At 36.9% G+C, this 26075-nt stretch overlaps 1 protein-coding gene across 6 annotated transcripts in view; it reads right to left on the bottom strand.

Moving 5' to 3' along the window:
• Nucleotides 1–1972: 1972 nt before the first annotated feature.
• ANO4 (anoctamin 4) overlaps nucleotides 1973–26075 on the bottom strand; it is a 416532-nt gene continuing 392429 nt past the window's right edge. For all 6 annotated transcript variants that reach the window (XM_060656635.2, XM_060656636.2, XM_060656637.2 and 3 more), the window contains 5 exons: nucleotides 25289–25436; nucleotides 19136–19255; nucleotides 6733–6838; nucleotides 4997–5192; nucleotides 1973–2743 (listed from right to left, as the gene is read on the bottom strand). In XM_060656635.2, the coding sequence (XP_060512618.1) occupies nucleotides 5001–5192; nucleotides 6733–6838; nucleotides 19136–19255; nucleotides 25289–25436 (566 nt within the window). In that variant the 3' untranslated portion in view covers nucleotides 1973–2743; nucleotides 4997–5000. The remainder of the gene's footprint in view (nucleotides 2744–4996; nucleotides 5193–6732; nucleotides 6839–19135; nucleotides 19256–25288; nucleotides 25437–26075) is intronic.

Below are 26075 nucleotides of genomic sequence, written 5' to 3'. Positions count from 1 at the left end.
TTTTTTCTGATAAGTATAGGTACCTTTTGGGTTTTGTTTTGTTGGTTACCATTTAATTGAAATATCTTTTTCTTTCTCTTCAGTCAGTCTATGTGTGTCTTTTAGGCAGCATATAATTGGATTTTGTTTTTATTCAGCCATCCTGAATCAGGCATCCCACCAAGTTCCCTGGTCATGGCTCTGCAGATAAACAAAGCCACTGGTTCTGATTATTTCTTGGGCATTGCAGCTAGGAACTCAATTTTCCAAGATCTGACTGCTGGTTGTTGCAAGCTCCTCCCTGTCCTCCATCACAATCAGGTTCCCAGTGGTCAAGTTCTGCATGTTCCCCTGCAATTCCTGTGGGGCAAAATTAGAATGAGGACTGCTAAGAAGTGACCCACAATACTGGGGGTGCTGGATGTTCACACTGAGCTCTCTTTTCCCCCTGAAGGAACTGCAGGCTCAGAGGAGACCTCTTGGCATAGCACTGTACCAGCCTGGAAGAGGGGCAATCTGGTCAGCGAGTAGCTGCTCCTCTTACCCTTCTAATGTGGTCGTTTTTGGTCCCCATAGTACAGGGGGTGCTTCAGCATCACTGTTGCATTCTAAGTTTCTCTCTGTGGTCTTATCCACGAATGGTTGTTAGTTTTCTTCTTGTGAGGGGGAACAAAGAGAAGAACCTATGTCTCCAATTTGGTGATGTTATTCCTAACACTTGATTTCTTATTAAGTATATCAGAAATTCTCTTCTCTTTCTTTGCCTTCCTCCTCCCTACAAGCCTAAAGACATCTTAAGATATTCACCACATTTTCCTTGTACCCCAAACAGGGAATCAGGAATTGTGATTGACAGAAACACTTGGAATAGCAAAGGCAGGACACCACAGGCAGAAAGAGGTTTTGGTCATGGAGTTAAGTTCAGTTTATGCTCAGACCAGGGAGAAAGTTGCACTTAATAAATGTTTACTTCTTTATCCTGATCAGTGCCTTTGGTAATCCTCTACCTAGCTGTGATTGTTCATGGCCCATTCCAAACCCAAAGAGGGACTCACAATTCTTTGCCCCCACTGTTCTACCTGCCCCAAGGATTTATTGGGCCATGATGCTTGGGGTGGAGTTTCAGGCATACTGAACAAAAGTGACAAGCTGAGTCAGTATGGCAAGTTGTCTTATTGGAATCTCTTTGCATTTCATCTCTGGAGACTTTTCATGGAAATTCCTTTTCCCTGGGGATGCTGTGAAAAAGTTCACAGACTTCTCAGCCAGTGATTGAAAAGAAAACTCTTTCAATGGCTTTTTGTCTCAGTTTCCATAAAGTGCATCTCCTTAGTTTAGGCCCTGCTAGGGTTAGGACTTCACTCCCAGGAACATCAGGTCATAGAGAAAACTAAGAAATGGTTGAAGTTCTACCCTGTCCAATGCCACTCTGACTGCTGGTACTATATAGGCTAAGAAAACACCTAAGGTCTTTGGGAATCAACCGGCTTACGTGAATACATATCTAAACTAGGACAGTGTTTGATGGACCTGGTAATGGGAGCATTTCATCTCCTTAACTCACATAGGCAAGATGATAACATAGTTCAAGGGCAGGTTCTGCTCTCTTTAGAAAAGAGTAACCACAACAGGCATTGTTTAGAAACCTTTTTTTTTTTTTTTTTTTAAACAGATGTATGGCCTCTTCCAAAGATTAGCAGACCAAACTAATCAGGGCAATTAAAACATCATACGTAAGTGTCATTGGCTATATTTCATATTTCCTCAACAAAGTTATGTCAATGACATTTTCCAAGTTCTTCTGAGACATATCTAATTAGTTGGCGTGATATTCTAAAAAAGTAGCCTAGAAACAAGATGGAAAAAAAAATGTACTCTGTCTGAAGTGATTTCTCAGGAGTGTGTGGGAGTAATAAACCTTCCTTTAAAGATCTCACTCTAATTTCTCTTATTCTATGAGAAAAAAATATGACAGAATTTCAGAAGACCCCACTGAAAATATTCCATGTGCATAAATTTATTTTAAATTTTATTGCATCACATTATACAAGCATTAAACATGGCTTCATGTTGATGATTATTTAAATGTGAAAATTTGTCATTCATGTCAGTATCCTTTGGCTATTTACAAGTAAGGAATTTCTATGTACTTTATATATCTCTGTATTTGTATGTACATATGTAAGAATACATGACTATACATATGTACACACAGAAATACATCTATGGCCATACACATAGCTATAGATATGTCATATATAATAATCTCCTCAGAAAGATCTGAAATTAAAAAAAAAAGAAAAAGTTGTAAACAGGGTCTTGTCTGTATCGTTCAGTGACGTGGAATTAGGACCATATAATGACATTCCAGGAATGTGTGTCCAGGTGTCTGAATACCCTTATTAGCCCAGTGTCTGTAAAATTCACATGGGGCAGAATGCAAAAAAGGTAGCAAACAGGCTGAAAAACAGGCCCAGTATACAAGTTCCCCTTGGTTTTAAAAACTTGAGAATGTAACTGCCCATGATGTGCATGCTTGCTTGGTCAAGAATGGTCTATGGATAGAGAGCAATTGTGTGCTGCAACGTGATTTCACAGCAGCATGATTTCCCAGGTAGTCCTTTAAGGGTGCTGACTCCCCTGCTGCTGCCAATGTCTGCGACATGCACTGCGGTTGCATTTTAGTCATTCACTTGAATGTGCTTTTGCACAGCTGGGAGAAGTAAACAGGCTTCAGGTCCTTGGCTTGGAAATGAACTGTTACCTAGAAAGAGGAAAGAAGGCATTGAAACCCCATGTACACACAATGGCTTAAGAACACGGTGTGCAATGGTTTATTTGTACTCACCATGAATCAAAGGCATTGAAAGAATTTGCAACCCCAAACTGAGTCAGGTATGGTATAAACATTATTGTGCCTGCTTTACAGATGAACAGACTGAGTCAGAAAGGCAGTCTGAAGCAAGGTGACATCCTGCCAACTGTTGGAGGAATAAGACAGACAAATACTATGCTTTCAAGCAAAAATTAGAAATGGCCTCTGGGGAGAAAGCAACCCACAATGATGAGGCCAGAAAAAACTCCCAATTGGTTACTAGCCTTATAGCCCAGTGCAGCCCCTAGAAGTGTAGGTAATGCCGCTTACCGCACCTTGGTCTTGGCTACTGGAGCTCCTGGGAGTAATTCTCTTCACTAATGTCTGCCTCCTACCCTAAACAAAGCCATCTGGATAGTCAGCCATTTTCCTTTGAAGGCTGACCAGAGCCAGAGAAGAGGTGATCAGAATGGGGCTTGGAACAAATTCTAGAATCCCAGAGCGTTAAAACTGGATAGGTTCTTTTTTTAATTTTTATTTTCTTTTTAAGTTCTTAAATTAAATTCTAGTTAGTTAACATACAGTGTAATATTAAAAACTGGATAGACTCTTAAAGTATTGTTCAGTCCAACTTCTTTACTTTTGTAAATGTGGAAATCAAATCCACATGAATATTCCATTCCAGGTCGTACAGAGAATGGAAAAGCCAGGTCTAGAATCTGGTGGAACATAACACAACGTTTAACAATACAAATCCCGTGTAGTATTCTGTAGCACTTTATTGTTTCATACATGTCTCACATACATTGCCTTATTTGAGCTGCATATTAGTTCTGTCAAATAAACAGGCTCAGAAAAAGTAGGCAATTTTCCCAAAGTCGCAGAGACGGCAAATCTAGGAAATGGCAAAGTTATTACGTTGCAAAAAATGTCTTACTTTTAGTGAAACCAAGACCTACTTTGGAATTGAGGGAGGGGCATTGTTCAATATCTATATACTATTATCCTTGTGGGCCTGGGGTCTGGGTGATTTCCTCCAAGTCCACCTTCATATCCAACTCAAAATAACCTCCTAGACTCTTAACACAGATTTGGGGCAACACAACTTCACTAGCTGAACAACAAATATCCCTGTAGATATTGTCTACATCGTAATCAATATGAAAAATGAAAAACATACTTTTTTTTCCCCTGTATATCTCCTTTTTCTTTGGAGGCAAAATTTTGAAAAATGTTTTCAAAGTTAGTCTTCAAACAAGTGGAGGGGGAGAAATGAGGGTGAGGAAGGCAAAAGGAATGCTATAATATTAGATTTACAGAGTACCAAAACTGAGAGCTCATCTAATCATTTCATTTGTGAGGAAACTGAGGCCCAGAGGTGAACTGAGTTGTCCAAGGACACACAGCCAATAACTGACTTACCTGAGAGAAGGTCTCAGGAAAACTTTCTGATAAGATATGTGGAAACATTATGAAACTGTCTTACAATGCTTTTAGCCTTAATCCACATCCTTTATTCACTGAATTGCATTTAATGGGTGCCATGTGCTTAATGCTATGCTAACTAGTTGGAAGAATAAAATTACCATCCATAAAGATACCATTCCTAAAGATGCTTACAATTGTGCTGGGGAAGCCTGATAACTATTTGAAAATCATAAATAATACAGTTCAATATATAGGTCAATACACGTAGTAATGATGCAATAACCGGAGAAGTTTCTAAGAAGTGAGTCTCAGCAGGCTGATAAGTCTGGGGAAAACTTACTAGAGGGTATGGTGTGACATGGACCATCCTGGAAGGAAACAATAAGTGGGTGATGGAGGGAGGGCCATCTTGGGTGAGATAAAAAGGTGACTTTAATATCCCCACGGCAACAGGACTCTTTTCTGTTTAAAGAGAACTGCCAAACAGGAGTAGAAGGCAGAAAAGAAGGTTTATTTCAGGGAATAATAAGGCCAACTCATAAAGACCTTGACTACCAGGCCAAGAGTGTCATGGAGGTAGAGAAGAGTTGCAGGAATTATGTGCAAATGGAAGATAAAGTTAAATTGTGCAATTAAGTAATAAGCTGGCTTGAGAAGCTTCTAAGGAGTTTGACTCATATCAGTAGAATGATGGCAAGCTTTGATTCAAGGAGTTTAAAGCACTAACTGCAACCCAAGGAGAGGTTTCAGACTATGAGCACACCTCTCACCTACCTGGTCATGGCCACTCGTTGTGGTGTGCTTTTCCATTTTTCTTCCTCTCCTTTCGTTCCTTCTGGAGACGCTCCAGTTCTGCTTCGTACATCATCTCTTGAATCAAGTATTTCTCTCTTCTCATTCGATCCCTTAGATCTTTTGGGAGGTCTGGGATCAGATATGAAATGAGGTGCTTTATACAAAACACGAGATGCTAAAAACATAAAGGAGAATACAACAAGTTAGGTTTATTGCCCATCGTTAGTGGAAAGAGCTCTGGGAATTGGTTCAAGAATGCCTCTCACTCCAGGGACGTGGAGCCTCTCAAGTGTTTGGAAAGTGGAATGAGGTCAAGGGAGGTGTGTGTGAGGAAAGAAGACCATAGGGATAGGTGAGGACCGAACTTGGTCTGATGACACTTCATAGGGAATGAGAAAAGGAATAAGGAAAGAATGTGGAGAACCAGTGGTCAGAGAATGCAAAGGAGAGCCGGAAGTACATATACTGTGGAATCAGAAAACCTAGGGTTGAATCTTGGCTCCGTAGCTTTTATTACTTAAGAGCTGTTTGTTTAGCTGAGAATAAGTCACTCTGAGCTTCAATTTACTCATGTGTAAGATGGGCATTATTGTGAAAATTATAAGAAAATGTTGCAAATACAAATTGCTAAATTTGCTTTGCAAATTTTAATTGTAAGAATTATCAGTAGGCCTAAGGGAAGTGATCATTTCAGGAAGAAACTTTTTTCTGGTAAACTGCCACAAATTCTTTACCTGACTTACTAATAGCTGAAACTCTAGAATCACTGTCATTTCTATTTGCCTATATGAGGATTATCAGTAAAGTACCAGATGATAATTTAAAGGCTTTCATAATTCTAAAGTATTAAAAACTTTAAAGAGGGACTGAGTCATTGATAAGTGAATTCCCAGGGAAGAACAACTTGTCTTCTCTTAGTTTCCTGGAGTGAAGAAAAAAACAAATGAAAAAGAGGTATAGGAAACTTCCAGTCCAAGTCAAGAGGCAGTCTTGGTTTTTCTTTAATCTGGCTTTTAACATATATAAATGGGTATCAAATTTCCACTTATAAGTATAGTCATAGAAATACAAATGATTTGGGGCATCTGGGTGGCTCAGTTGGTTAAGTGTCTGACTTCGGCTCAGGTCATGATCTCACCATTTATGAGTTCGAGCCCCATGTTGGGCTTTGTGCTGACAGCTCAGAGCCTGGAGTCTGCTTCAGATTCTGTGTCTCCCTCTCTCTCTCTGCCCCTCAGTCCAAGTAATGAATACTTATTTGTGTCTTAAATATAATGTCATGATGACACACAACCAGAGGCTACCACTTGTATAATACCCAGTTCAATGTTTTCCAGACTATAGTCTTTGAACACCTACATCAGGAAGAATCATCTTGGAGAGCTTGTGAAAAGCAAATTACAGACCTGATGTATCTGAATCTCTGTGAGTAGTGATAATAAAACCTACAATTTTCCTAAAGTTGAAGAACAATGGCCCTAGAGTATTAGGACTAATGATTTCTGGTTTATCCATTAACAATCAACAATGGACTTTCAATTATTTCTTGAACAACTCAAGGTAAAAAAGATTTAAAAAAGAGGCTATATAATATTACTCTAATACTTCTGGACATATGTAATCACATTGAAAGTTCTCACAGTTGCATTTATGCATTATTCTCAGTTACTTCATTAATGGCAAAGGTAGTAAAGGAATTGGTTAAGAGAAGATACCTCAAACACAATGATAAAAGCCAATCGAGCTGCTAGGACGTGCCAGAACTGCAGTGTGTAGCCATAGGGCACCAGTGAATGAGGAGGGTCACGGTAGTCTCGGTATCTATAAATATATAGGAGAATGAATGTTACATTCCAAGCTATGATTTTCCTGACTCCCATATCTCATCCATTCCCACTATGTAGTCCTCATTCATGACAGATGGTTTAAAAAGTTTCTCTCTTCTAGACATTTGTCACTTTACTTGTCCATCCTTTCTTCTTCTGGTAAAAGAATATCTCCTCTCCTCTGGGAAATTATCCATGTGGGTTAGGCAGGGTTCACCCCCTACCCTGACTCCAGCTCAAAAGATGATCAGTGAGAATCTTCACCAGGACTTCTGCTAGAATGGTCATTGAGCGAATTATCGCTACGTCCACAGAGGGTAAAAGCCTGGAGCTGCTGCTGGCTATCACAGACTATGTGGAGAGAGCTTCTTTGAGAATGGTAATTTGAACAACTCAGAGCCAGGAGAGAGGCATTGTGTTGGTTGACACTGCTGGAGGCTTGAGATTTAGCCATTACTAATGTATCATCCTGCCAACCTCCCAGTTACCTGAACCAATGACTTTTTAAAAGTCAGTTTATACTGGATTTCTCCCACTTGGCAGTAGAGTCCTTCCCAATATATGCTCTGACTATAACTTATGAAATCAGCATCAAATTCCACAAATATATGTTGAGTACCTACTAGAAGCAAGGCACTGGTCCTAAGAACTTAAATCCATGTAACTCCATTTTATCTTTGCCATTATCATTGCCGTAATGACAGGTGGGGAAACAGAAAAATGACTCTCAATATTATAGAGTTTTCATTAGTCTTGAGCCCAGTATTCTTTTCATTAGCTCCAGAAATGTGTAAAGATCCGGAAGTGCTAATTCTTCTAACAGTTCTGTATGTAAATGTACCAAATTCCATTGTCTCAGTAAAAATTATGATCATCCAGACTCCTAACCTGGATAGTACCAAACCTCAAGATCAGCACTAACTTATGTGTGAGAATACAAGCTAATTCCTATGCAGGGTATCTGTTTTTAAAATTAAGTATAATTGACAAATGATGTTATATTAGTTTATATCAGATGTTATATTGATTTGACAAGTCTATACATTACTCAGTGCTCATCACAATAAGTATTGTCACCATTTGTCATCATACAACGTTATTAAATATTGACAATATTCCCTGTGCTGTACTTTTCATCACAGGATTTATTTATTTTGTAACTGGAGGTCTATATCTCTTAATCTCCATTATCTATTTAGCCTATCCCCCTACCCACCACCCCTCTGACAATCAGCAGTTTGTTCTCTGTGTTTAAGAGTCTGGTTTTTTGTTCATTTGTTTTGCTTTTTAAATTCCATGTATAAGTGAAATCATATGATATTTATCTTTTTCTGACTTATTTCACCTAGCATAATACCGTCTATGTCCATCTATGTTGCCGGAAATGGCAAGATCTTATTCTTTTTGTGGCTGATATTCCATTATACACATATAAACCACCTCTTCTTTCACCATTTACCTATCGGTAGATACTTGGGTTGCTTCCATACCTTAGCTATTGTGAATAATGCTTCAGTAAGCATAAGAGACTCTTAAAAACTGAGAACAAACTGAGGGTTGATGGGGGGGGTAGGAGGGAGGGGAGGGTGGGGGATGGGTATTGAGGAGGGCACCTTTTGCGATGAGCACTGGGTGTTGTATGGAAACCAATTTGACAATAAATTTCATATATTGAAAAATAAATAAATAAATATGGGAGTGCATGTATTTTTGTTGAATCTGCATTTTCATTTTCTTTAGGTAAATACATAGTAGTAGAATAACTGGATTATGTCATATATCTAATTTTTTGAGGAACCTCCATAATGTTTCCCACAGTGATTGCACCAATTTACATTCCCACTAACAGTGCATGCGGATTCTCTTTTCTCCACATCCTCCGCCAACACTTGTTGTCTTTTTGATACTAGCCATTCTGGCTGGTGTGAGGTAGATCTCATTGTGATTTTGTTGTATTTCCCTGATGATTAGTACTGTCTGTTGGCCACTGGTGTGTCTTCTTTGGGAAAATGGCTATTCAGGTACTCTATTTTTTAATCTGATTGTTTTCTGGTGTTGAGTTATAGAAATTCTTTATGTATTTTGGATATTAACCCCTTATCAGCTGTATCAATTGCAAATATCCACTCCCATTTACTAGGTTGCCTTTTAGTTTTGTTGATGATTTCTTTTGCTGTGCAGAAGCTTTTTATTTTGGTGTAGTCCCACTACTTTATTTTTGCTTTTGTTTCCCTTGCCTGAGGACACCTACCTATAAATATTTTGCTATTCCTGATATCCAAGAGAATACTGCCCATGTTTTCCTCTAGGATTTTTACAGTTTCCAGTCTTACATTTAGGTCTTTAAACCATTCTGAATTTATTTTTGTGTATGGTATAAGAAAGTGGTCCAGGGCACCTGGGTGGCTCAGTTGGTTGAGTGTCTGACTCTTGATTTCAGCTCAGGTCATGATCCCAGTGTTGTGGGATCAAGCCCTCCATCAGGCTCCGTGCTGAGCATGGAGCCTGCTTAAGATTCTCTTTCTCTCTCTCTCTCTCTCTCCTCCCCCTCTGCCCCCTTTCACCTGCTCACACTCACACTCTTAAAAAAAAAAAAAAGTGGTCCAGTTTTATTCTTTTGCATGTAGCTGTCCAATTTTCCCAACACCATTTGTTGAAAGGACTACCTTTTCCCTATTGTATATCTTGTCCCCTTTTTCATAGATTGACCATATAGGTGTGGGTTTATTTCTGGACTGTCTATCCTGTTCCATTGATCTATGTGTCTATTTTTGTTCTATGCAGAATCTTTTTTTTCCAGAACCATATCATTTTATTCATAAATTTAATCATTTATAAACACATTTGGGCAGATTTGTTCATGAATTTCCTCATATTCATGTTGGCTTCCTGCACACTTTAGCGGCTCCATAATCTTTCCTTTTTTTTAAATTTAAATATATTAAATTTATTGTCCAATTGGTTTCCATACAACACTCAGTGCTCATCCCAAAAGATGTATACAGAATATCTTTGAAAAGGAGCAAAGACTACAAAAATGAGCTGTCACTATTATCATAATTATCATTAATTATCATTACTGTCTATGGTATATAATAATGTATTACAATTGTTTTGTCAGTAAAATTATGTTTATGATGAGTATCTGGTGCTGAATTTAAGAATGAATCTACTAGTGCCTTAAAGCTGTTGGTTCTCTCTGTAATGATGAGGATTGGTCATTGTCTAAAACACCTTTTTTCTAATATATGATTACATAAATGGTTTCTGTCAAAGGTCCAATTTATTGGGGACTAAAAGTTTGTATGGACTAATCTTTCTAGAAGAAAAATGGCAGTATGCTTTTTATTATACATATGGTTATTAGACAAAAGTATATTTATAAAAGGAGGGAAACTGAATTGTTTCAAGAATCACCCTCACTAACTCCTTAAACCTTTTACACAACAGCATTTGCTAAAACAAAATTCTTTTCAGAACCCACTGCTCCCCTTCCTATTTATGCCTCTGTTCTGCTCTTATCTTGTGCCCTTCATTGTGACTGTTCTGTCTCCTAGCTTCTCAGACCTTGTTCAGCTTTTCATTTGAGGAATTTTAATAAATCTTTTCCTCCCCAGATCTCTTGTAAATTCACTGTGTGGAAAATTATGGTTTTCCCTTGACTGTTCCCAAAACCACAATATAGATGTATCATTCTTAAATTTCTGCTACAAATTTGGTAGTATTAAGTGAATTCATTTATACATCAAATATAACCATTCATTAAATATAAGCATGAAAACTAGAAAAATGAAATACTTTTTTATGACCCAAAGATGATTATCAAACATGACTATTTATAAAATTATACATATATGCAAGTAGTTTTACCCCACCCCCATTCTGCTGTTTCGTTTTCCATGGTTTCAGTTACCACATCCTACCACAGTCAGGAGGGAGAGGATCCTGTTGCTGACTATTGTCACAATGTCAATAGGAGCCTAATGCTAGGTCACAATGCCTATGTCATTTGCCTCAATTCATCTCATCACATAGGCATTTTTACTTCACATTATCACAAGAAGAATGGCAAGTGCAATGTTGTATTTTCATAGAGATCACATTCACATAATTTTTCTTACAGTATATTGTGATAATTGTTATTAGTTATTCATCTTACTGTGACAAATTTATAAATTAAACTTTCTTATGTATGTATGTATGTATGTATGTATAGGAAAAACATAGTGTATATAGGGTTTGGTACCATCCACAATTTCAGGCATCCATTTGGGTCTTGGAATGTATCTCCCTCAGATAAGGGATGACTACTGCAATATGCAAAAATGAAAACACTTGTTTTTAGGTGGTGGTCTTAAATTTTAATTTGTAGATTTTTATATTTTAAAAATTAACATTCCTTACATTTTTAATATTTAGAAAACACTTATACTCATGGCTATGGTGAGCTGGGAATATTTGAGGTAATTTCTATACAGAGATCCAGTTGTTGAGAATATGCATCTATTTGCTCCGCCTCTGTCTAGGATACATCCATTTGTGGATCTATCACAGAGCTCTGCTAATATGTGTCCAAAGGACTGCAGTGTTCCTACATTGGCACTTAACTTCTGATTCTTGTTCTTAGGACCTATGAAATTTTTAAAAGTTTCACTTTTCAGAAGCAGCAGGTTTCTGGCCTTCCTACTCTTTTAAGCTATTGTATCACAGTCAAGTTTCTCTCTAGAAAATTCCTTATTGCTACCCTAAGGCAATAAGATGCAGTGGTGCTAATGAATTTGGCTGTCATCTGCTTCACTGCCCACAGCTATCTCCAAAACTCTGTACTGGAAAGCACACTGAAACCAAGTTTGGGGTCTGCCTGACTTTATGATCTTGGGAAATTCAAGAAGCTTCTCTAGACATCAGTTTTCCCTGGTAACACAATTAGGGTCTCTTTATCTCACCAGGCCCTAATATTTTGGATTCTCCCTCTTTTCTTGTATGAGTTTGCAGATGACTATTTCAAGGGGAGCTCTCAGTTGATGTGCCAGCCTACTCCTGATCCCACTGGTCTTTTCAATGAGGCAGAGGTCTGAGAGAGGCTCAGATGTCATTTGTGCCGCATGTCTCTGTTTTTTGATGTAGTGCTGTTTATTTTATTCGCCAAATGACAGACTACATGTTTACTTGTGCAAAGAAAACACTTTCCTAGCCCTGCTGTAGAAACAGACAGAAAGCCAAGTTTCAAAGCTAACTGAATCAATGTTTTACTGCTCTAATCTTAATTTAGTATCTTCAAAGACATTAAGTGGTCCAGGAGCATTAATGTTTGGAGGAATTTTTTTGAGTGATTCACAGTTTTCAGAAAGTAACACTTGTAATTTCTTGGCTTCAGTTTTACATGTGGGAAAGGCAGGATGTTCCCTTTTGACAAGTTAGTGCATTCTGTAAAGCTGCTTTTGTTTCTCAGGAAATGGATTATTGGCTTGCAAGCATATTTTTTTTCCTAGTGCCAGGTATAGTTAATTCGTTCCTATTTTTTAAAAATGTAAAAGTGTATGTACATTTGAAAGAATGATAGTGAACTTCATGTAACCCCATCCAAGGTAAGACCTAGAGCATGGTCAGGGGCTTACAAATGGCTCATTGTCAATCCCAGACCCCCTGAAAGGTAACTGCTATTTAATTTTCTCTATAGTTGTACTACTTGCTCAAATGTTCCTAAATAAAACAGTGCTTAGTTTTCGTCTGCTTTGAACTCTGTATAAATGAAATCATATTGTGTTATTTTGTGATTATATCTTTGAGTTCTCAATTCTATTCCATTTTCTATTTGATTCTGTGACACCACTACACTAATTACTAAAATTTTATACTATTTCTAATGTAAAGTTCATCTCCCCTTCATTATTCAAAAGTATCTTGACTATTCTTCATCCTTTGTGTTTCCATATAACATTATTTTTGACATTAGGTGCACAGAATTGTCCTACTCCTATATCTCAATTTATAAGTAAACTCACTGGCCCATTTGTGTTTTTTCTATATTTATTTAATACCTTAATAATATGATGAACTCTCATAAATCCACCATGCAACACAAGACTTAAAACATTATCAGGAACTTATCTTACCCTCTGTATTCCTCCTTTTCCTCATCCCCTTGCTTTCCTTATCCTGAATTTTATTCTTATCATTAACAAATGTTTGTATGTATATTCATTCATTTATTCATCCATATTTGTCTGAATATTATACTGTTTAGTTTTGGTTTTGAATTTTCTAGAAAGGATAGTATACTGTATGCAGTCTTCTGAGGCTTTTTTTTTTCTTTTTTTACTACCATGGCTACTAAGATTCATCCGTGCTGTTGCCTATTTATTTCCATTGCTATAAAACAGACCCTAGTATGAATATATTGTGGTTGTTCTATGTAGTGCATGTTTAGATATATTCTCACATGTTGGTCATTTCTTTATTTTCTTTCAACTTGTCTAACCATGTAAGTTCTTGAAAAACAAAGCTCAAGTTTATTCAGTTTGGATAAAAGTACTTCTACATTTCATTCTGGGTTTCACCTTTTTTTATTTTGAAAAATTATTTTTTCCTATAATGAGAACTTTTAAGATCTACTCTTCTAGCAAATTTAAGATTTGAAATACAGTATTAACTATGGTCACCATGCTGTGTATTACATCTCAAGATTTATTTTATAACTGGAAGTTTGTATCTTTTGACTATGTTCACAAATTTTGCTTTGGTAATTACCAATATGTTCTTTGACTGTATGAGTTGGAGTTTTTTGTTTTGTTTTGATTCTACATATAAGTGAGATCATACAGTATTTGTTTGTCCCTATAGGACTTATTTCATTTAGCATAATGTCCTCAGGGTCCATCCATGGTATCCACAAAAGTCAGGATTTCCTTCTATTTTATGGCTGAAGAATATTCTTGTGTGTGTATGTGTGTATCACATTTTCTTTACTCATTCATTCATGAATGGGCATTTAGGTTGTTTCTGCATTTCAGTATTGTCTTGACTATGCTACAATAAACATGAGGGAACAGGTATCTTTTTGAGTTAGTGTTTGGATAATACTTGGAAGCAGAATTGCTGGATCATATGAATTTCTATTTTTTGTTTTTTGAGGAACCTCCATACTATTTCCATAGTAGCTGGACCAATTTACATTCTCACCAGCCCAGTGCACAAGGGTTCCTTTTCCTACACATGCATTCCAAAACTTATTTCTTATTAGAATGGCTATTATTAAAAAGACAACTGTGAAGTGCTATCTCATTGTGGTTTGGTTTGCATTTCCCTGATCGTTAGTGATGTTGAATGGCTTTTCATGTACCTTTTGGTCAGCTGTATGTATTCTCCAGAAAATGTCTGTTTAGGTTCTCTACCCATTTTTAAGTTGAATTGTTCATTTTTTCCATTGTATGTGTTCTTTGTATATTTTGGATATTACCCCCTTATCAGATATGATTGGCAAATATTTTTCCAGTAAGTAGGTTGTCTTTTCATGTTGTTGATGATTTCCTTTGCTGTGAAGAAGCTTTCAGTTTGATTTATTCCCACTTATTTATTTTTGCTTTTGTTGCCTTTGCTTTTGATGTCAGATTCAAGAAATCACCACCACGACCAATGTCAAATAGCTTAATGCCTATGTTTTCTTCTAAGAGTTACATTGTTTCAGGTCTTATGTTCAAAGCTTTAATCTATTTTGAGTTAATTTTTGTGTATGATATAAGATGTTCGCCCAGTTTCATTCTTCAACATGGGGCTGTCCAGTTTTCCCAACACCATTTATTGAAGAGACCGTCCTTTCTCCATTGTCAATTCTTGGTTCTGTTAGAAATTAATTATGCATGGGCTTATTTCTGGGTTCTCTGTTCTGTTGATCTATATGTGACTGCTTTATGACAGTACCATACTGTTTTGATTACTATAGCTTTACAACATAGTTTGAAATCAGGAACATGATGCCTCCATTTTTGTTTTTCTTTCTCAAGATTGCTTTGGATATTTGAGGTCTTTGTGGTTCTGTGCAAATTTTAGGATTGTTTTTTCTATTTCTGTGAAAAATGCTATTGGAATTAGGAATTGCACTGAATCTATAGACTAATTTGGGTAGTATGGACATTTTAACAATTCTTTAAAAAAATTTTTTTTTTACATTTAAATTCAAGTTAGTTAACATATAGTGTATTCTTGGCTTTAGGAGTAGAACCCAGTGATTCATCTCTTATATATGAGACCCAGTGCTCATCCCACAAGTGCCCACTACCCATTTAACACATCCCCCTACTACCTCTTCTCCAGCAACCCTGTTTGTTCTCTGTATTTAAGAGTCTTTTATTGTTTGCCTCCCTCTCTGTTTATATCTTATTTTTCCTTCTCTTCCCCTATGTTCATCTGCTGTGTCTCTCAAATTCCACATAGGAGTGAAATCATATATCTGTCTTTCTCTGATTTATTTTGCTTAGCTTAATACACTCTAAATCCATCCTTACTGTTACAAATGGCAAGATGCCATTCTTTTTCATTGCTGAGTAGCATTCCATTGTGTGTGTGCGTGCACGTGTATACCACATCTTCTTTATTCACCAGTTGATGGACATCTGAACTCTGCATAATTTGGCTATTGTTGATAGTGCAGCTATAAACACTGGGGGTGCATGTGCCCCTTCAAATCAGCATTTTTGTGTCCTTTAGATCAATACCCAGTTGTGCAACTGAAAAGATGCTCAACAACACTCATCATCAGGGAAAAAGAAATCAAAACCATAATGAGATACCACCTCACACTTGTCAGAATGGCAAAAAATAACAACTCAGGAAACAACAGATGTTGGTAAGGATGTGGAGAAAGGGGAACCCTTTGGACTTTGGTGGGAATGCAAATAGTGCAGCCACTCTGGAAAACAGTATGGAGTTTCCTCAAAAAATTAAAAATAGAACTATCCTAGAAATTGTTCTAAGCCATGAGAACAGATTATCTTTCCAATTATTTGTATCTTCTATTTCTTTTATCATTGTCTTATAGTTTTTAGTATACAGGTAGGTATTTTACCTCCCTGGTTAAATTTATTCCTTGATACTTTATTCTTTTTGATGCAATTGTAAATGGAATTGTTTTCTTACTTTCTCTGATAGTTTGTTATTAGTGTATAGAAAAACAAATGATTTCTGTATTGATATTGTGTCCTACAAATTTACTTAATGTTTGTTAGTTCTAGCAGTTTTCTGCTGGAGTCTTAGGGTTGTCTATATATAATATAAGGTCATCTGCAAATAATGATAATTTTACTTAATTTCCCATTTGGATGCGTTTTACATCTTTTTCTTATCTAACTGCTCTAGCTAGGACCTACAATACTATGTTGGATAAAAGTGGCTAGACTGGGCATCCTTGTATTGCTCCTGATCTTAGATGAAAAGCTGTTAGCTTTTTGCCATTAAGTATGACATAGCCATGGGCTTGTCATATATCGTCTTTATTATTATGTTGAGGTACATTTCTTCTATACGCAGGTTGTTGAAAGTTGTTATTATGAAAGGACGTTGAATTTTGTCAAATGATTCATCTGTTGAGATGATCATATCATTTTTATATTTTATTTTGTTAATGTGGCATATCACATTGATTGGGGGATGTGGAATCACCATCCTTGCATTCCTGGAATAAATCTCATTTGATCATGGGGTGTGGTCCTTCTAATGTATTGTTGAATTCAGTTTACTAATATTTTGTTGAAGAATTTTACACTTATATTCACCATGGATATTAGCCTGTAATTTATTTCCTTGAGGTGTCCTTGCCTGGTTTTGGAATTAGGGTAATGCCAGCCATGTAAAATGAGTTTGGAGGGGTTTCCTCCTTTTCTAGTGTTCAGAAGATTTTGAGAATTGGTATTAATTCTTTGAATGTGTGGTAGAACTCATCAGTGAAGGTGTCTGGTCCTGGACTTTTGTTTGTTGGGAGGTTTTTGTTTACTGATTCAATCTCTTTACTAGTAATTGGTATGTTCCAATTTCCTGTTTCTTTTCAATTTGGTCTTGGTAGTTTGTATGTTTCAAGAAATTTGTCCATTTCTTCTAGGTTGTCAAATTGTTGGTGTATAATTGTTCACTGGTCTCTTATGATCCATTGTTCTGTAGTGTCAGTTATAATGTATCTTGTTTCATTTTTTTCCCCAGTCTTCTCTTTCTTGGTGAGTCTAGCTAAATGTTTGTCAATGTTGTCAATTTATTTATATTTCCAAGGAAGCACCTCCTGGTTTTATTGATCTTCTCTATTTGTTTTTAGTTTCATTTTTCCTCTGATCTTTGTTACTTTTTCCCTTCTACTAACTTGGGTCTTCATTTGTTTTTTTTTTTTTTTTTTTTTTTTTTTTAGTTCCTTGAGGTATAGTTAGGTTGTTTGAGGTTTTTCTTGTTACTTGAGGTAGGCATTTAGTGCTATGAACTTCCCTCTTAGGATTGTTTTTGCTGCATTCCATATGTTTTGGTATGTTGTAATAATTTCCAAATGTCTCAAGCTCTGTCTGATTACTACTTGACTTCTTTGATTCATTAGATATTTAGTAGCATGTTTAATCTCCACATACTTGTGATTTTTTTCCAGTTTTCTTCTTGTAATTTATCATTTCATACCATTGGGGGCAGAAAAGATGCTTGATGTGATTTCAATCTTAAATTTATTAAACTTGTTTTGTGGCATAACATGATCTGTCCTGGAGAATGTCTCATGTGCACTTGAGAAGGATGTATTCTGATGCTTTTGGATGGAAAGTTGTACATATGTCTGTAACATGTTGTCTGGGCCAATGTTACTTTATTGATTTTCTGCATGGATGATTTATCATTGATGTAAGTGGGGTATTAAAGTTCCCTACTATGGGTGAATTGCTATGCATTTTTCCCTTAGATTTATTAATATTTGTTTTATATATTAGGTACCCCTTTGTTGGGTACATTGGGAGAAATGTTGTATCTTCTTGTTGGATTGACTGACCCCTTTATCATTATGTAATGATCTTCTTTTGAAAGTCTATATTTAGGACAGACAATATATCCCAACTTTCATTAGGTTTTTATTTGCATGTGATTATCTTTTTCCATCCCTTTACATTCAGTCTGTTTGTGTCCTTACATCAGAAGTGAGCAGCAAATAGGTCTTGTCTTTTTATCCATTCAGCCATTCTATGTCTTTTGATTGAAGAATTTATTTGTATTTAAAGTAGTTACTGATAGGTATGTACTTACTGCCATTTGTTAATTATTTTCTGGCTGTTTTGTAGTTACTCTCTGTTCATTTCTTTTCCTGCTCTCTCCCTTTATGATCTGATGGCTTTTTTTTAGTGGTATGCTTATATTTCTTACTCTTTCTCTTTTGTGTATCTATACATTTTTTGCTTTGTGGTTACCACAAATGTGGTATATGCTGTTACATATGATAACAGTCTATTTTAAGTTGATAATTATTAAAACTTGATCACGTTCCAAAGGTCTACATTTTTGTTCTCCCCCTAACATTTTGTTTTTCAGGTCGCAATTTCTATATTTTATGTATCTCTTAACTGATTATTGTAGTTATAAGTATTTTTACTACTTTTGTCTTTTAACCTCATACTAGCTTTATAAGTGATCATTCCTCTTTTTTTTCCTATATATTTACCCGTGAGATTTATACTTTCAACTGTTTCCTTGTTACTAATTAGCACCCCTTCATTTCAACTTAAAGAAGTCCCTTTACCATTTCTTGTTAGGCTGGTCTAGTGGTGATGAACTCCTTTCTGTTTTGCTTGTCTGGAAAACTCTTTATCTCTCCTTCAATTTTGAAGGACATTGTTGCTGAGCAGAGCATTCTTGGTTGGCAGATATGTTCCTTTCAGCACTTTGAATATATCATGCCACTCCCTTCTGGCCTATAAAATTTCTCCTGAGAAGTCTGATAGTTTTATGGGGGTTTCCCTTGTATATAACAAGTTGCTTTTCTCTTCCTGCTTTTAATATTCTTGTCTTTAACTTTTGACCCTTTCATTATAATGTCTTGGCATGGGTCTCTTTGGGTTCTCTTGTTTGGCTTCCTGGATCTGGACATCTGGGTTCCACCCCAGAGATTCTGTTTTAATTTTCTAGGTCACAGCGCTGATCAAGAGGAGTTTTAAAATTCTCCAATGGATGTTAATGCATGATCAAGATTGAGAACCACTGCTTTAAACTGCTCAGTCAGAAAGGACTGTCTGAGCAAAACCTCCCCATCGTAGAGTCAGCACAGGTTAGGCTGAGTGCTCACCTGCAGTACTTGAGAGGAGTCCCCGAGAACTCACTGCCATCAGACTCAGGCTCAGATCGGTTCTCAAAGTCAGAAATTCGAAACACAGATAAGCTGGCATTCACATAGCCAACCATGCACCTGAAAGAGAAAACAAATGCTATAATTAGATCTCTGATCACTTCTGCATCCGATTCACTAAAGGCTCTACTTCCTAGAAACTCTTGCACTTGTAAATGCCTTTAGCTGGCTCTGCCTTGTCACAAGCACTCAGGGCACACCGAAAAACCCTGGGTATGTGAAATCAGGAACAAGTCATTCTTTTATTCTAGTACTTTTTGTTCAAAATCATCATATAGAATATCACTGCACCAATCAATACTTCAGCGAAATAGGTGAAAGACAGCATTGCATAATCAGTATAAATTATAGGCAAGTCACTGCTTCTTTCCTTGATGATATAAACACACATGCACATATAAACACATTCCTTTATTAATGAATATCTATATTCTCTCATAATGTCATGAATGTGACTGGTGTGACCATGACTCCCTCCCAACTCACATCCCTTGCTACAGTCATGATAGACTACATTCTCTGTCATGCTTTTGTTCAGGTTGTCTTTTCTATTGGGATTCCCTATTCATTTCTTTATAAGTGGAAATAGTGCTCCTTTTCCAATGACCAACTGAAATGGCACACTTTCTGGGAAGATGTCCTAATCCTGGCCAAAAAGCTCATTTCCTCCTCTGTATGGTGCTGCACTTAACTTCACCATTACCATACAGTTTGTGCTAGAGTTGACCGCATACATGTAGGTCTTCTTTAGATTGTAGTTGTTTTTGGAGAACAGGTGTCCTAGGTATTTTTGTATCCTAGGATGGTCTTATGTAGTGTAGGAATCCAGTAAATACCAAATTCAACTGATTTCATATGGGCATATAGACTACTGCCTATATACCGCAGGGATAATAAGCTTCTTGAGGACACAGCTTCCATTCTGTACTGGGAGTTAGTATATTATAATACTAAAAACTTGGATTAGAGGGTCAGATTGTAGCTCTTCTGCTTTCTAGTCATGCAAATTCAGCAAGTTATGTAACTTCCTTAGACAACCACAGGGCCTACCTAATAGGGTCATTGTGGGGATTAAATGAAATGATACCTGTAAAGCAAGTGTGACAGAGTGCTTAACCTATAGCAAGGTCTTAATTAAATGTGAATGGCTATTATGAATTTTATTTATTTATTTTTACCTTGCAGGAGGTCAACAAATAATTATTAATTTAATGAGTAAATCATAGCTTTCAAATTCCCTTCATTAACTTGTCTGGCATGATTACTCCAAGCTGCTGAACACTGAAGCAAAACAATGACACAAACACAGTACTGAGACCACATGAGTTCTGTATGTTGTCTTGCTCAAGACAAATCACTGGGGTTTTATCATGGCCTTAAAAAAATGAAGCAAGCAGAAAGACCCATTTGTCAAGTCACTCATGGATGAAACAAATGGTCAGTGGGTGTGTAACATGCCTTAATCCAACTGGCAGGAGGTCTCCCCTACAACTCCTCAGAAGGACAATTTGGAACTGCCGAGAACATGACATGAAAGAAAATTAGTGCCTTGATTATTAGCTGTCACAGAGAGGGAGCCAGCTTTTGTGAGCTATAGAATATAGCAGAGTCTTCTCAAGACCCAAACAGTGAGAAAGGAAAGTTCCTCTGGAAACTGGCAGAAAACAGACCCAACACTGAAATGAAATATTCACAACCCCCCCTGCACTCTTTCTTATCTCCCAAAGCAGCCCTGTGGCTTTATTAAGATTAAAGCTGCAGTTTGATGGCTGCTCTGTCCAAAAACTCAATTGAGAAAAGTCTAAATTTAAATAAAATACTGGTCTCATGGACAATACCCAGCCTTCAAAATAAAGAGGCTATATCTTTGAACTATTTATTAAGCATATTCATGTATTGCCAGTCATAAATCCAAGTTGAAAATATGCCTTTGGTGGTTCTGTACTCCTGTGTATAAAGCATCACACATGGACACAGTCCATGTGTGTATATATATACATACATATATATATATGTATATATACACACACACACACACACACACACACACACACACCTAATTATCAGCTGTGTAAGTCTCCCTTCCATATCCTTTCCATAAACAGGGAAGAAGAGGGACTGCTAATACTGAACTGGCTAGGCATTTCTCAAAGTCTTTTCACTGTGGTAGAATCTTTGCTATTGTCCATAATAAGTAGTTGAGGCAGTCATCAAGTCAGGGAAATGAGACTTCCCACAGTTCACTGTATGAAGTTTAGCCAGTGGCATTCATGTGTCAACTCAGTGACCTACTGTTACAGCAGGGAGGCCACAGGCAGCGGCAGATCCCATCTGTCCCTGTTTGCTAGCAGGAGATCTCTATACCCTCACTGTGACACACTACTAGCTGCCAGTTAGAGGAACGATGAAGCACTGACGATCAGGCAGAGGTAAGAGATACAGAGAGGAAGGTATCAGACAAAGAGTTTCTGTGAATATAAAATAATGGAGTTAATTTTCTTAAGGGGTTGGTAGATGGCCTCTGAAGGTACTTCCAAGAAAGGAGATTCAGAAAATATCTTACGTAAGGGTAGCATTATTTAAATTAGGATGCATACCTCTTCCAAGTAACTTCTGCAAAGACCACATTCATTTAAATGTGAGAATAATGGTTTTAAAACCATTCATGACTAATTGTTTCAATCCTTTACTACAAGGAAAAAGATGAGCGAGTAGTAATCACTAATAATCAGTTTTAAGGGAAAGAACAGAACCAGAAATTGACTTTTGAGTTTGTAGATTCCTGACCAAAATTACTGCAGAGTATCTTTGAGTTTTGCTATTCATTTACCTTTGAGGTTTTACATATAGTGACACAAATGGCATGGGGATAGGACTCAAATGATGAAAAAGCTAGGAGAAATCAGATCTGGTTTACGCATTTAAAGTCAAATGTGCCTTATAGATAAATGACAAATTTATACATTAACTTATCTATAGATACTTAGGCTAATGAGATGATGACAGAAGAAAGTGGAATTCTGACTTATTGCAATAAAAAGTGCCAGACATCATGAAAAAGGAAGATTCAATCTCTGTACAGTAGGCTTTATGTTTTTAAATACAACTTTGCAATTGGTTATGATGTTGATCTATTGGATTATAATTTGAAAAAATATCTTGCAAACTAAGTAATGTATTTGTGATTCATTCTGTGACAATTTGAGAATTGTGTCCTTGATCAAGTCTCTAACTCCTTATGATACCACTATTTATACACGAAAATCAGCTTTGGTTTAGATCACTAAATCAGATCTATACCTCACAATAGTCCTAAGGCCTGCATATATCTTTAGAGAATGTTCCACAAGTCTAGCCTGATAACAACAGTAATTAGTTTCTCACATTCAATGGATGAATAGGGGAGCTCAAAATGGTTATTTGTGCTATTTGAAAATAATTTTAGTTGATTAAAATTTAGTTCTGATTAACAGAACAATTTTATAGTATACACCTTCAACTGTGCTTTGTAATTTCTGTCTTCTGATGCATACCTGGAGGAGATTTTAGTTCTCTAAGCACTTTTCTAAAAAGGTTTATATGAAGATCTCTTGAAAGAGACAGTGACTTCATTTTACAAACCATAAACAATCTGAGCAGGGGCATTGGTCCAGGAATCCACCTAGGTAGGCTGTAGTCAAAAAGAAGGAATTTCTTGTGAGGAGAGATGAAATATTTGAAACATTCTCGTGTACCCACTGTGTGGAGAACATTGCCTCAAATTATGGCATTCCTTTCATGTTCAGATCTGGCTGGAAAAGGAGAATGTCTTCCCCTCTATGCCACTGAAGATGCATTCCCTGAGCACTCATGACAGTAGGAAGACTGCGGTTGGAGAGCACATCCAGGGAGCAGTTGGGATATCCTGTCATAGGGACAAGGGGCATGTGAACTGAGTGACTCTGGATATATGCATGAAATTATCCTTGGGGAAGCCAGGGAAAGCTGAAAAAATGGTGAGAATTCGGAGAAAGGTAATTGGTTTGGTTGGAGTACTTTTGATTTAGAGTAAGTTTCAGTTGAAAGATGGCATTTCTACAGGTGCATTAAATCATAGTAAGAAATTCGACATACTACCTCAAAAGCCTGTAACATTCTAAATTTTGACAATGCTGCTCCCCTATTAGTTAAATCATTTCTAAAGAATTTTTATCAGGAAAAAAAACTTAAAAAGGATAATAGAGTAGTTGGTGGGGCAGAAAATAAGATTCATGAAGAAATGAATACAAATGCAACTATTTGAAAACAAGAAAAATGACCAATGGATTAGAAGATAGAAGGTAGATCTATAAATATTGAAAGTGGCAGAAGACTCATAAGTGAAAGAGAAAAGTTATTTATAAAAAATAGCTCAGGGGAGCCTAAGAAAACTGAAACAAGGAGGCTATTGGGGAAATTTTAAACCCCATGAACACTGTCTTAAATCTAAATTGTCAACATTCTAAAGCTTTGATTCACTATCATAAATGTACATATATGTTTCCACTTTATTTTTGGGTTCCCCCAAACCAAGACAGGTTTTATTCTATTTGGGGGTGGAAAAGAATTTAAATAACCATTGGAATGTAAAGCCCTGGGAGTTCTCTCCTGTTAGATGAGCTGTTTGACAATTTATTGGCAATGGCCCTCAGGGCTGTTTTGTTCAGGATGGAAAGCACTGTATGAGTCTAGGCTTTGCCTTCATGTGGGTTCTCATAGGTACTCTGCCTTGATATTCTGGACTTAACCTCTAATCTCTTTCTGCTCTTCAAAGTGAGGGTAGTAATGCATGTCCCACTCCTAGGGTTGTTTTGAGAGTCAAATGCAAAACAGATGGGAAAGTGGTTTAAACAAAGGCAAGCTTTTCCAGGCTCAGTCAAGCAGAGAATGTTGGCATCAGTTACAATTAGAAAGAATATGTGAGTAGTACAACATAAGTCTTTAAATCTCTTAAAATGGGATGGCATGTTCACTTAAAGTTGCTAGATAATTAGTGTCTAATGTCCACATGGTTATTATAGTAAAGAACTTTATAGAAGCTTCTTCAAATAGCTGGAATGTAGGTTTTATTGCATTCAGCTGTCCATGCCTTAGAGTACTTACGTAGGATTAATAATGAAATTGGACCTAGACCAGGGGTGCATAAATTTGGCTGACTTGATTTGGTGGCACTTTACTCCTTGGGGCTAATTGAATCACAGTGGCTATACAGGATTAGTTTAGTTCTGATAGTAAACCTAAAGGTAGGGCTGCCTGTGCAGGTAATCATAGCCCATGTGGGATGACTTCTGGGGCATTGAAAAGACTCCCAAACATATCCTACTCTGACCTACAAACCTCTAAATTCTACAATTAGAATTGATTATTTTTATTCTAGCCAAACAGGTATTTTTCTCCCACTAAAGTATGTTAAGAAATCTAGGGGCATGCTATAATTTTGCCTGGGCTTTACCTGACGAGAAATACCCAGAAAGCCCTGACTTTTGGGAATCACTTAGGTGATGCCATAGAATTGAATCTGCCTGGGATAATATATACATTGGTTAGGTCAGTAGCCAGGAAGGATTACTTATTCTTTTTTTTTTTTTTTTTTAAGGATTACTTATTCTACAAATACTTATTGAGTATCTATAGGGTATTTATCACGTGGTTGTATATTTCCCATGTAGAATTTGCAGAATCTCCATATGATGATACAAGAGTAATCAGATTATAACTGTCCTCTTAAAATAAAAATGGTATACTATACTATATCATGTGCTATTTTTTTGTCTACACACATTAGCATACCACACATTTCTCAATTCAAAGTGGGCACAGGTCATGGGTAGGGGAAATGATTAATTGCTGCTCTCACACTGGATTCCACCTAAAACTTGTCTGACCTATATTGACCCCACCTCTTCAGGATGTGTTTTCTTTGGCTAAAAGCATCATCATAATTTCACCTCCCTCCCCCACTCCCCACTATTCTAATCCTGGGTTACTCCAGTGCAGAAGCTTCTGTCTGAGTGAACCAGCATCACACAGTGCATAGGAAATGGGGATTTCATGATAGTTTTATGACAAACTTACTTTTGTCCAGCTTCTCCTTGACCTGCACAAGGTCCATACTTATAAGCATACACCAAGCGAGGAATAAAGTCAGATGTTATTGCTATGACAAATGCATTTGTAATAACAGAGAGAATTCCAATGCCTTCAAGAATTCCATACCAAATTCCTATTCAAGGAGAAGTGTTATATTAGTTCCAGACATAACAGCAGAGATAATAAACACAAAAAACAACTGGGGTAAGCAATTTCAATAGTCCTTTCCATGGATCCTTACATCCCAAATACTGACACTTGTAACCAACAGTAAGAATTTGTACTTGCAAATATCTTGTCACTGAAGGAGTTCCTGTGGAAGTACTAATGTTCATCACTTAACAACTCAGTCAGGATCAGACTTAAGTCAGAGAGTTCTGGTCAATGATGAGGCACCAATATGCTAGCCAGTAAGATGGGCACTCACACTGTCAAGCCAATACCAGCCTGGGAGCTCCTGAAGCACGCTGACATCTGTGTGGGCCCAGTCCCTGTTGCATTGGCCCAGGGTAGGTGCTCACTGAATGTGTGTTTGTTTCATATGGAAGTTAAAGAACACTGTGAGCCAAGTGTATCCACATTCAATTCTCTTCTGTACACATTGATTAAGTGCCTTCTGCCTCTGTACTAAGAACTGGATGCAGAAATGAATAAAAGGTGGTCTCTGACCCCAGGCAGTTCTCAAGAGGCTGCATCTGATTCAACTCAGCTTTTCTCATCAAAGACCAAAGGCCATCTCTGTCTTTAGAAAAACTGGATCATGATTTCTGTG

The sequence above is a fragment of the Panthera onca genome, chromosome B4 (assembly GCF_046562875.1).
Source record: "Panthera onca isolate mPanOnc1 chromosome B4, mPanOnc1 haplotype 2, whole genome shotgun sequence".
Classification (NCBI taxonomy): domain Eukaryota; kingdom Metazoa; phylum Chordata; class Mammalia; order Carnivora; family Felidae; genus Panthera; species Panthera onca.
The sequence above is the reverse complement of the archived record's forward strand: the minus strand, read 5'-3'. Positions and strand labels throughout refer to the sequence as shown.